At 37.5% G+C, this 13,537-nt stretch overlaps 1 protein-coding gene across 1 annotated transcript in view; it reads left to right on the forward strand.

The window, feature by feature from the left end:
- The window catches only part of IQUB (IQ motif and ubiquitin domain containing), a 48,051-nt gene extending 35,261 nt beyond the window's left edge, over positions 1 to 12,790 (forward strand). Inside the window, exons 8-11 of the mRNA XM_015561762.1 lie at positions 2,521 to 2,697; positions 7,140 to 7,388; positions 8,282 to 8,467; positions 12,470 to 12,790. Of these exons, the coding sequence (XP_015417248.1) occupies positions 2,521 to 2,697; positions 7,140 to 7,388; positions 8,282 to 8,467; positions 12,470 to 12,652 (795 nt within the window). The 3' untranslated portion in view covers positions 12,653 to 12,790. The remainder of the gene's footprint in view (positions 1 to 2,520; positions 2,698 to 7,139; positions 7,389 to 8,281; positions 8,468 to 12,469) is intronic.
- Positions 12,791 to 13,537: the final 747 nt, after the last annotated feature.

Raw genomic sequence — 13,537 nt, forward strand, 5'->3', positions numbered from 1 at the left:
ATTAAGTAGCCGAGTAAATGGTTCTTGTTGGGAGATAAGTCTCCACAGATCTCTCGCATTTCTGCCCATCTTGAGAGCAGAGGCATTGAGTGCCTTTGTCCTGAACTACTCTTTCAAAGATGTTTGTGTAGCGAGTGGCCTTAAAATACTGTGGTACTTAGGAAGAGAGGGAGAAGCAATAGATCTAGAGGTAGGAAATAAGCATGATATTCAAATTGTTAAGAAGGGAGTATAGGTAGGGAATCTAGTAGAAATCCTCTTATCTGACATAATTAGGACCATTATTTGGCTAATTAAAAAAACACCAAAGAGTGGCTCATAAAAGATAAATTGGGCATCTCACCAAATTGTTAAGAAGGGAGTGCAGGGAGGGAATCTAGTAGAAATCCTCTTATTTGACATAATTAGGACCATTATCTGGCTAATTAAAAAAACACCAGAGTGGCTCATAAAAGATAAATTGGGCATCTCTTCAACAATTTGTTTAAGCTACTATATCACACATACCTTTTTATAACAACCAGAGGCCCGGTGCATGAAATTTGTGCACTGGACGGAGGGGGGGCGGGTTCCCTCAGCCCAGCCTGTGCCCTCTTGCATCTGGGACATCTCTCTGGCAATTTGGGACGTACCTTTCTTTATATAACAACCAGAGGCCCGGTGCACAAAATTTGTGCACTGGGGGTTTGGGGGGGGTGGGTTCCCTCAGCCTGGCCTGTGCCCTCTTGCAGTCTGGGACCCTTTGGGGAATGTCCACCTGCCAGCTTAAGTCTAATCCCCCCGGACTTCAAGAATGATTCAAATTCTGGCTCTTATTCATTTATGGCTGTGCAACCTTAGATAAGTTATTTAATATTTCTGAAAATCATTTTTAATTAATTTGTAAAGTTAGTTGCTTTGAGGATATAAATATATCTATGTTTGTGCATATATATGTATATATAAATATATAAAATAAAAATATAATCTGTATGTCTCAGTACTTACAAATAGAAAGCCCTCAATAAATAATAGGTATTATTTTGGTAACAATTGCTAATACAGACCAGTGAATCTTAAACCTGAGTACACATTAGGATCATCTGGAGAGCTTGAAAAAGAGAGAGTGGCAGACAGACAGACACACACACACACACACAGAAAGAGAGAGGATATGAGAATGATTAGAAATAATAATCTAGGCTCCATTTCAAGGCAGTTAAATTAGATACTCAAGTGTGAGAGCAATGTTAAACATCTTTTAAACCCTCCCCCGGGTCCTTCTAAAGTGCCTTCAGGCTCTGGGGCCACTGATTAGACTCACGTATTAGCTATGCCAAGCGTGTATTAGAAAGTACAGAAGAGTATTAGTGACTGACTTTACCTTCTGGCTCACTCATTTCTCATGATCCTCTGTGGGGCAGTTGGAGAACCTTCTATTTGACTACTTATCAATCCTTGTACCTTAATCACTTAGCTCTTACCCAGGGCTTTCTTATCCAACCACACTCATTTCTATTACTTTATTAAAAATTATTGTGAATTATATTAGCATGCAGACAATATGTGTAAAATATATATGTGCAGTCTAACGAATATAAAGCCATCAATCATGTAACCATCCTGTGGATCCAAAACAGGATAGAACCAACATTGCTGGTGTCCAGCTTTCTCTTCACAATGGCAGCTCACCCTCTTATCCCCTAGCAGTACTACCATACTGACTGCCATGGTAGTATTTCTTTGATTTTTTTTCTTTATTTTCCACTTCTGTGTACATTTCTAAAAAAAAATATGGTTAGTGTTGCTTATTTGTGTATTTTATTTAAATGGATTGATACTACATGTACTATTTTGTGCCTTGATTCTTTTGCTCAATATTAATTTGTAAGACTGAAAGTTGTTATTGAATATAGCTGTAGTCCACTTATTTCCTTATCCACTTTCTCTTCACAATGGCAGCTCACCCTAGCAGTACTACCATACTGACTTCCATGGTAGTAATTTCTTTGATTTTTTTCTTTATTTTACCACTTCTGTGTACATTTCTAAAAAAATATGGTTAGTGTTGCTTATTTTTGTATTTTATTTAAATGGATTGATACTATATGTACTATTTTGTGCCTTGATTCTTTTGCTCAACATTAATTTGTAAGACTGAAAGTTGTTATTGAATATAGCTGTAGTCCACTTATTTCCTTACATAGATAATATTCTGGCCTATGAATAAGCCATCACTTATTTATGTAATTAACTTATTTATGGCTCTTTGGTTGTTTTCTACTTTGGGGTCACTGTGTGTAATGACTCCATATGCACATTTCTCTAAAGCACTTAAGAGCAGAATTGCTGGGTTGTAGATTGTGCATATCTTAAACTCTACTAGATAATGTCAATTTTTCCCTCAAATTAGTTGTGTCAGTTTATATTGCTATCAGTGATGTTGCATTTCTTCTGGAGTCTCATTTCAGTTTCTTCGTGTGGTAACTTAAAAAACTGTTTCTTAAAATTCTGTACTGAATATTTTTGTGTCTTAAATAGGAACATGAATGTAAACTGACTCAGGAAATTCTAGAACTGATTGACAGAGAGGTTGACCTTATGATGAGAGGAGTCAAAAATGATAACCTTGAAGGACTCAGAAAAAGAATTGCAACATTGTTTTTTCATTACATCAAAACACCTTTGTTTAATGCAGAAGTTGCAAGACACCTTAAGGTACTCAATTTTTTCCTGTGTTGCTTTCTCAAAATTCTAAGATGTGAGATAGTAAATGGAAGACTATTCAAAGTTTGCTTTAACACTTTACTTAGGATTCCATGGGGAAGACCATCTTATTGTGAAATCTCTTTTGAATGATTATTTTTTGTGTTGATGAATTAAACATATTCATTTCACTTCTGTGTCTGTTTCCAACCTTGAGTTCTTTCCTAATATCTGAACCAAATCTCTAGTTAAATATCGCACTATGTTGAATGTATCGTCGCCTCTCACACCTTCATGCTTTTGCATGTACTGTTGCTTCCACCTGGAATGCTGTCCGCCTCCTTCACCCAGCCAAGTCCGAATTTATTTCTTAAGACTCAATTCACATGTCCCTCCTTCATGAGGCCTTAGAGATCCTGCATCTCTGAGATTCTACATGCACCTGGTTTGTGTTCCCTTAGAATACTAATCACGTAGTTATAATTATTATTGAACAGTCCCATGTAGCTATCCTGAGAGAACGGCACATGTAACGTGTGTTTGAATTAAACTATCTTCTCCAACTGTTAGGTTTCAATAGGGCTTTTGCGCCTTATTGCCTTCTTACTGTACAAAACGGTTTAAAATATTTTTAGGGGTAGTTTACTAAAGAATTCTAAATAGTGTTTTATTCCAATGATTATTTGTAGAGTTGAATTTACTTAAGAAGCTGACTGAATATCTGTTTTGCTTTTTGACAATTATCTTAATAATTAATCAAAACTTATAAAAATGAAAATTATTTAATTTTTATAATTTTTTTAAATGAATGTTTAAAATTTAATTCCTTTGGAAGAGAATATTAAAATATAACAAAAATTCAAGAGAAAAGTTTCCCATTTTATTATTTTTTATTTAAGTCAGTGTTTCATTTGTCCAGGCTAACCTCTAGCCTTTTCTATAGACTTATTTAGTTTTTATATGTTTGTAGTAATATAATAGAATTTTATATTTTATACATTCACATAACATTATACCATTTTATTCACTTTGTAAGTTACCTTTGGTAAAATTAACCCTTTTTGGTGAGTTTTGACAAACTCAGAGAGTCATGTAACCAATAGCACAATCAAGATTAAAGAAGTCTTATTACCTTCCCAAATTCCCTCATGCTGCTACCTTGTAGTCAATCTTTTCCTTGGCCCCCTAACCTTTGGTACTGATCTGCATTTTGTTTTTATGGTTTTACCTAAGCCAGAATGTCATATAAGTGAAACAACATGTAGTCTTTTGAGATTGGCTTCCTTTACTTAGCATATTGCATTTGGAATTCACCTATGGTTTTCGGTATATCAGTAGTTTGTATTTTTCTTGTCTGGATGTATCAGAGTTTATTCACAGTTGTAGAACATTGAGTTGTTTAGAGTTTTGTGGTTTTGTTAAAAAAGTCACTACAAACACTTGATTATGAATTTTTATGTAAATTAATTGTTTGGGGTTAAATGCCTAGAAAGTGGGATTTTTTGAATCATATGGTAAATGCATATGTACTTTTATAAGACACCGACAAGCATTTTTTCTAAATTGGCTGTACAATATTGTATTCCCATCTCAATGTATGAGAGTTCCAGTTGTTCTGTCTCTTTGTCACCACTTGGTATTGTCAAGTTTTATTTTAATTTATTTTAATAGATGTGAAGTAGTATCCCATTATTTCTTAATCTCCATTTTCCTAATGACTAATAAAGATCTTTTTACTCACTTTTTTGCTATACCAATATCTTTTTGGTGAGCTGTTTGCATATATCTTGTGCTACTACCCCCACCTTTTTTTTTAAAGTTGGGCTACTTATTTTCTCATTTATTGAATTCTGAAAATTCTTTGTATATTTCACACAAGCCATTTGTAAGATATATGATTTGTAAATACCTCCTTTTAGTTTGTGGCATGGCTTTTCATTCTCTACACAATATCTTTAACAGAGCATAAGTGATTTTGATGAAGTTGAATTTATCCATTTTTTAAATGGATCATGCTTTTGGTGTTTGCTTTGTATTACTAAATCTTTTTGGAAGAATTAATATTGTTAAAATGTCCATACTACCCAAACTGACCTACAGATTTAGTGCAATCCCTTTCAAAATTCCAATGGCATTGTTCACAGAAAAGATTCTTAGTAGCCAAAACAATCTTGAGAAAGAAGAACAAAATTAGAGGCATGATGCTTTCTGATTTAAAACTATATTTCAAAGCTTTAATAATTAAAACAGTATGGTATTGCCTTAAAAAGAGTCACATAGATCAATGATACAGACTAGCCAGAAAAAAACATACACATATAAGGTCAACTAATATTTGACATAGAAGCCAAGAACACAATGGAGAAAGCATAGTCTCTTTAATAAATGAGATTAAGAAAACTTGATAACCACATTAAAAAAATGAAATTAGATCCTTATATCCCTCCACATACAAAAACCAACTCACAATGGATTAATGACTTAAATGTAGGACCTGAAACGGTAAATCTACTTGAAGGAAACAGGGAAAACGTTTTTTGACATTGGTTTGACAATGAGTTTTTAGTCATGACACCAAAAGCAAAGGCAACAAAAGCAAAATCAGACAAATGAGATTGCATCAAACTCAAACGCACAGTAAAAGAAACCATCAACAAAGTGAAAGGCAACCCTTGAAATAGGAGAAAATATTTGCAAACCATATATCGCGGTTAGTGGCATTAGCATATCATTAACATATTATATTCTTATATAGGATATAAGAATCCTTATATAGGATAATCTCACTGTATAAGTTGTTCAGGCTTTGGATCTTCGAATCCCCGTGAGTTAATATCCCGACCCCACCCCCCCACCCAACCAAAGGGAGCTTTTAAAACTCAATAGCAAAACAATTTTAACTCACTTTGAAATGAGCAAAGGACCTTAAGAGACATTTCCCAAAGAGTAGAGAAATGACCATCATGCACATGACAAGTGCTCAGTCATCAGGGAAATGCAAATCAAAACTGCAAAGTGATAAAGACAAAAGATAAGTTTTGACAAGGATGTAGAGAAAAGGGAATTCTTGTGCACGATTGGTGGACATGTAAATTGGTACCGACATTATGGAAAAAGAATGGAATTTTCTCAAAAAAATAAAAATAGAACTACCATATGATACAGAGTTTCAAATCTTGAAAATTGAGCCTATCCAAATTTATTGTTAAACTGAATGAATAAGAACAATTGGTTTAGTGAGCTTTTATATGTTAATCTAGTTGCTGTAAGGTTAATTAGTGTAGCATAACACCCAAACTCTAAATTCTTCTTAAAAATAAGTGCCAAAGTACTTGGAAGGCTTTCTTACTGTTTTGCAACCCAGAGTCTTGACTTATTAATTTTCTTTCAGTCAATTAATTTTCTATGTGATTTTACTGCATCTATCCAAAGATTGATGAATAATACAGATTTTTAATATTTTGGCAGGATAAATGAATACTATTTGAAGTTTAAATTTTGTATAGAATAGTAAGTTAAAGGGAAAGTATGACTTTAAAAATTAACCAACTTTTGCCCAGCTGGTATGGCTCAGTAGGTTGAGCTTTGGCCTATGCACCAGAAGGTCACTGGTTCAACTCCTGGTGCAGGAGGCTGCCAATCATGTTTCTCCCTCTCTTGAGGAGGAATATAGGGGGCAACCTGGGGGACGGGGGTGCTAGCAATCTGAATCTGTGCTAGTGACTGGTGTCCTAGTGCACATTCTTGTTAGCCTATAATTAAGTCACTGCCCCTTCCTTAGGCAATAATCTGTTTTCCTAAATGCTCCCAGTTTACAAGGGCCACAAACTAAGAATTTAACAGCTTAGCTAGAGGGGAGGTCACTAGCACCACTAAAGGCTGTAATCTTACTTCCCCATTCTAACTGACTCAGGAGGGGCTGTGAAAGCTGGGAAGTAAGGAAACAAAGAATTGAGAAATATATATATAAGGAACTAGAGGCCCGGTGCATGAATTTGTGCATCAGTGGGATCCCTCAGTCTGGCCTGGGGATAGGACTGAAGCCGGATCTCTGACATCTCCTGAGGGGTCCTGGATTGCAAGAGAGCACAGGCCAGGCTGAGGGACCCCACTGGTGCATGATCGGGGTCGGGGAGGGATGCGGGAGGTTGGCCAGCCAGGGAGGGAGCACGGGAGGGTTACAGCATATGTCTGGCCCATCTTGCTCAGGCCCAATAGGCCAGACCCCAGCAACAAGCTAACCTAATTCTGCAATCACTCCCTCCCTCTCCCTTTCTCTCTCTGAAATCAAGAAAAACATATTTTTTAAAAAATTAACCAACTTTTTATCTCTTTCTAAGATGTTAGCCCTCCGTGCTTCTGTTGGGTGGTATTTGACTTGGCTCTTATTTATATCTTTCTCTTGCTCTCTCTCTATATAAATTTAAATATATGTATATATTTTTATTATTTAGGTCCCTCCAGACCCACTGAAATTTTATAAGAAGATTTACTTTTGCTACAGTTGCCAGCTCTACTTACCGTCTACGGAGTTCGCTATCTCATCCACTGCACACCGCATATACCGGTGTCGTAACTGTATTAGCCTTGACAATGAGACTCGAAAACGGGAATCATTTTTGAAGTACAAATATTTACTTAAGCGGCTCTACTATTCAGAAGTTAATTATGAAGATGATTCTAAAATAGCTTTCCTGATACAGGTATCATCAGTGAGAGTTGCCAATATTAGATGAAAGTTTACAGAGAAGATTCCTGCTTTTCCTCCGAAACTTTAAAAAATAATGGATTTTACCGCCTGTGCTTATACTTTCTGAAGCTTGCTCTTCTGGCAATTCTACATTTATATATGTAGATTTCTTGACAAAAAGTTGCTTCAAGAGTTTTAGCTAATATGGTTTAAATTAAAAAATGTTTTTAAAGTTATTTCATTTCCCCCTTCTCTCTTTTTTTTCATTAAAACAAAAAAATATCTTTTTAACAACACTACGAAAATTGCTTTTTAAATTTTTTTTTCATTTTTATATATATTTTATTGATTGTTTTACAAGAAGAAGGGAGAGGGATAGTTAGAAACATCAATGAGAGAGATCGATCAGCTGCCTCCTGCACGCCCCCTACTGGGGATGTGCCCGCAACCAAGGTACATGCCCTTGACTGGAATCGAACCTGGGACCCTTCAGTCCGCAGGCCGACGCTCGGTTCGGCACTTTTTAAAATTTTAATGTCTTCATTTGTAAAATGGGAGTAAAATGACAGGCATTAACCCTGAGGACAAGATGATAGTTACACATACATTTTGAAAAGTACTTACCATATAAATGTAAGGTAAAATGAGCATACTGGAAGAAATATATATAGCTTACTCTAGGTCAAAGGTCCGGTCATGAATGTGAGACTGATAACCTAATTTGGTCAGAATGAGCAAATGTTTAGTGAAAAATAAGGAGCAATACGCCACGGAAAACCTCACGAATAGTATTTCTCTTTCAAGAATATACTCAATATAATTTAATTATTTCCTTAAGTAATATAATCATCGTAAGTGATTTTTATGTTTATAAGAAAACATTTTTCGACTTATGTTGACATGCAGCTGCAAGATATTCAGTACCTGGTGGAGAACATCTGGGCGACCCAGTCCGCACTCAGCGCCTGGAATGACCTCAACGACCTGGTCCTCGTCCGGTGGGACAAGGCCGTGGAGTGGTCCCCCTGGAACTGCATTCTCCTCACCAAGGATGAAGCTGCTGCTCATCTCAAGCTCACAAGTATTGAAGTGGTAAGCAAGTTGCGTTTTACCGGGGAAAATTAATGTAATCCTTGGAATTATTAGAGAGAACTTGACTGTATTACAACATTCCGTGCCTGCCCTGGAATGATTAGCACATAGGCCCCCAGACTGCAGAGTCTTGGGTTTGATTCCCCATCAAGGGTGTGTCCCTTGGTTTCAGGTTCGATCTCCAGCCCTGGTCCAGGTGAGAGTGGGAGGCAACCAATCGATATGTCTCTCTAACGTCAATGTTTCTCTCTCTCTCCCTCCACTTTTCCGACCAACCAAAGGACTTGTATGCATACCAATGGGCATGGACAACAGGGGGATGAGAGCATGAGTGTGTGTTGGCGGGGAGGTTGGGGGTTAATGGGGGGGATGAGGACACATTTGTAATACCTTAACCAATAAAGAAATTAAAGATTTAAAAAAATTATGGAAAAAATATCCTCAGGATTTAAAAAACCACATTCCCTGCATAATTTAAATACTTCCTTTGAGTTAAGAAACAGAGAACCCATTGGATAACAAAAATTGTGGATGGTATGTATGACAGATTAAAATTAAAGGGAAGCTAAGGCGAGAATAAAAGAATGAAAGGTGAGAATGAAAGACACGGAGGTTTGTACAAGTACCCAAACATGATACTACTCCCATCTAATAACAGCAAGTTCAAGCACAATCTCTCCACAAGGGCAGAGATTTTGTTTAGCTTATTTGTGTCTGTATCTCTAATACCTACCGCACTGCCCGTCACAGATTAGGGGTTTAATAAGTATTTGTTGGGTAAATAGATGAATATTACCACTAGATAGATGTTATAGAACTCAAAATCTGCCCTTTGATAATCATCACCTACTTAAAAGCACACTAAATTGTCAAATAAATTTTGTTCATAATTTTGTGCGCAAAATGGAAATCATCATACTGATGGGGTGTAGTTTCGAGGCTCCATTTTTTATTTGCTTCCAACTAACTAGGGGTGGAGAAAGCACGTTAAAAATTAAATACCACTTAATGTCAGTAACTTACAAGATGTAATTTCTAAAGCTTGCTGATGAATGAATTTGAGGAGTCCCTAATGAGTTCCCAGAGAGCTTTATTTACACTAAGCAAGCCCAGGACTCCTACTGCTGCTGCTGACTTCTGCTGATTAAGTTGATGTATTCAATTCCATGTAAGATGCCAGCTAAGAGAAACTAAAGAAATGACTTCAAATGTAAGTCATTTTGGATGATGCTGTGGGGGAGGGGAAGTGTAATGGGGAGAAACTAGTTAAAATTTTAGCTTTTTTTGAATAACTTTCCCGGAGAAGCCAGGCTAAAATAAATTTTACTTTAGCTATGGAAAGAAAGAGCAGCAAGAAATTTTGAAGGTGTGTTATGTGTTGTATTTAGTAAACTCAGCTGCCTCCTAAATACTTAATCACTGGAAGCATAGCCAATCCTAGCAAACTCATTTCATCTAGCACCGCAGTGGGACTGGAGTGCATTCCCAGCGCTGATATTCCACCGCTTCTTCAATTAATCCATACAGCTCCCCTTGTGTATTTAATCAAATTACTGCAGAATCAAATTAAGTTCTATCCCCATTCAGGATGCCGAGCTTACTGAATTTCTGTAACTAGAGCTAAGGTTTACAACCAGACAAACTGAAGAAAAAAAATTCCCTTCTTGATGGTTTGGGGCTGATGTAATCTTTTAAGGTATTAATATTCAGCCTGGTGTAATCATTTGAGTATTAATATTCAACCTAGTTAAAGAATAATTTGTTGCTCTGGCGATGTACTCAGTGGTTAGAGCATTGGCCCACCTACTGAAGGGTCACGGGTTCGATGCCTGGTCAAGGGCACGTACCTGTGTTGCAGGTTCGATCCATATCCTCAGGTGAGGATTAACAAAAACAAATTAAAAGTGATGTCTTGCTCTCACATTGATGTTTTTTTCTCTCTCTCCTCTCTCTGCCTCTCACTCCACCCCCATCACCCCCCCAGCTCCCAGCCCTTCCACTCTCTCTAAAAATCAATAGAAGAAATATCCTCAGGTGAGGATTAACAAAAACAAATTAAAAAAGAATAATTTGTCTTGCAGCAAGTTAAAGTATTTCCAGATTTTCCATAATGCACTGATAGTTGCTTTCTCAGTGAATTAAAAAACACACACAAAACAACTCAGATGTTAACAGAAACCTAGAGACAGAAGCTAGACACAGAACCTAGTTGCAAACTCGCTTGCCCTTATGACCGACGCTTCGCATCTTCTCTCAGATCTTTGCGCTTTCCTCATCAGGTGCGCTGCAACTCCACCCTTGCAGTGAGGGTCGGAAGAACTAGGAAAGCGGTGCAAAGACGAGGGAGACGAGGGGTCCAAGATTAGAGAGGGTGTAGGCTGGGCTGAGGGACACTCTTCCTCCTCCTCGGCCCCCCACCCCCCAGTGCACAAATTTCGTGCCCCGGGCCTCTAGTAAAAATATATATTTTTTAAAGAGAAACATCAGTGATGAGAGTGAATCATTGATCAGCTGTCTCCTGCACACCCCACACTGAGGATGTATAGGATCAAGCCTACAACCCAGGCATGTGCCGTAACCAGGAATCGAACCATGATATCCTGGTTCATATGTCCACGCTCAACCACTGAGCTATGCCGGCCAGGCTGTAGTCCTTTTTAAGACATTCCACAAGGCAGATGTCCCATGGCTCTGCCAGATGGGGTGTTATCCCTGTCTCTCCTGATCATGTGACCAGGCCCCTCTATCAGATCCAGTCACTTAATCCCAGAACCCCTACACATTTCCATTCATGACAGAGGAGGAACCAAATTTTTTCACTTTTCTATGCCTGTTCTGTCCAGCATGGTAGCCAACTGCTAAAATATGACTCCATCAACTAAGGAACTAAAACTTTATTTTAATTAATCTAAAATTAAAACAGAAAGCTGTTTTATCAATGTGGAAAAAAAAAAAACCAACTCAGATGTTAAAGGTCAACTCCCTGTAATCATGGCACAAGTTATAGGAAAAGCATGGAAAAAGCTTCTCTAAACTGTGAAAGAGGCAGGTCAGTGTCTCATGGTGGCACATTGGCCAAAGTAGAACAACAGCGGATTTAGAGTCAGCAGACCTGACCCAGTATTTCCCATTCCTGTCACTAATGATCTAAAGGGCAGTAAGGCCTGCCCCCTTTGCTTCATACTTTTTTATAAAGGTACCTAAACGCATGGACTCGGTACGGAGGAGCAGAGCAGCCTGACTTGAATTCAGGCCCTGTCACCCATGAGCTGAGAGAAGTGGGGCAAGGTTGTTAATGTCTTGGTGTTCTGGTTTTCTCATTAATAAAAAGGGAATAATGTAACAAGGGGGTGATAGGCATTGGATATCTTTTTATATTATTCTTTAAGAGCTGCTTATTATTTCTTTAATTGTATGTACTATAATATGCTTATCTCATCTTTAAGGATTACATTTTGGATCTATAAAGGTACTTTGAAAATATAAGAAGTCCTGTGTGTGGATAATTTAATACTGCATAATAGAAATGTGTTAATTTTTCTTTAATAAATATGAGCTAAGAAGTGATGGAATAAAGTTAGATTAGTGCGAAGGATTCCTATTTTGACCTGTTAAATTTGTCGGTGGAGAGGAAGCTTAAAAATAAGCCCAGGATAATCCTACCTAGTTCATATTCTTGGGCTCCTTTCCTCTAGGGCTTTCTTCACTTTTGATTGACACTAGTGAGGGATCTTTACTGAGGCGCTGTTTTACTCTCAAAAAACAGGTGGTAAGAGAAGGTACAGGTAGTAGCCATCACTTGGTTGAAAAGAAGGGAGAATCAGGAAAAGCTGGCAGGTTAAAGGTCATAGATGCTGAGCCCTGAAAGATGATAGTCATAGTGGTGAAAAATGTACCCTGGGCTCAGAGAAATTATAAGCAAAGGCAGCGAGGCATGAAAGTGTTTTTACTTGGCTAAATATAACTGTGACATTTAATAGAATTTGTGTGTTTTTTTCCCAGGGATATGATCCCTTGTTCATTCACAAGATCAAACACAAGCATATCCTGGCTAAGAACTACTTTTCGCAGATTCCAGTCCTGGCTTCATTTATAGTTGATGATCCTGAAATAGGTGCAATCAGACAGAAATATCAGGAAGACACAAGCCCTAAGATTATAGAGCCCCAGCTGCCCAGTCCTTAGAAGACCCAGGAGTACTTGTTTGATGATCAGCATTTTGTCCACTGCAAATAGAATAATACAGAGGTCACACCGTATGAAATAGAATTTGTTAAATTGGTTTTAATTGTTTTTCAAATAAAAGTATATTGAAATGTAAAACACATGGCTTTTGCTGGATATCCTTCCTTTGCCTCTTTCGCTCTGCCTCCCACCCTCCCTCTCTCTCTGCTTTGTGCCCTGGAGGCTGTATTGTGCACTACATCAACGAGTATGTCATGGCCTCTAGTTGTGTTGGTCAGTGGGAGCCATCACTGCAATGGTCAGCCGGAAACCTGAGGTCTGAAAGAAAGGCAAAGATTGTGGTATTTATTCCCCTGGCTCCTCTCACCTGATTTTTGGTCTGTTGTCAGTGACTGCATTCAGCTACATGCTCTACAACTCTGAATTCTGGGACTCATTCTTGCTCTTTACCTCCTCAGCTTATGGGTAGTAATGCCTTTCTTTTGTAGCTAGGTATAAGGCGATTCACTTTTTAATTTTGCTTTCCTTAAACAGTAACAAGCAATGGTGACTGGATTTTCTGTTTGTTTTTTATTCTGCTTTCACTCCCTTGCTTCTGCTTATCCTAGGTATTTTTCAAGGTTAACCTAACTATATATCATTCATTCATTTACTAATTTATTTAACACATATTTTTTTTAGTTTAATATGGACTGACTACTATGCCATGGGGCCACAATGTCCAATAAACTACTATTTATTCTTCAGGAACTTATGAAAACAGACAAAGAGTTAAAATCTTTTTGTGTCTCCTTATCTTGAAAGTGATATGTTGGGAATACTTTAGCTTTAGGATTGCAGAAAATTAGAGTATATACGTAAAATATATGGGACACAGGCAGTGTT

This window comes from Myotis davidii, unplaced genomic scaffold, assembly GCF_000327345.1.
Source record: "Myotis davidii unplaced genomic scaffold, ASM32734v1 scaffold997, whole genome shotgun sequence".
Lineage (NCBI taxonomy): Eukaryota > Metazoa > Chordata > Mammalia > Chiroptera > Vespertilionidae > Myotis > Myotis davidii.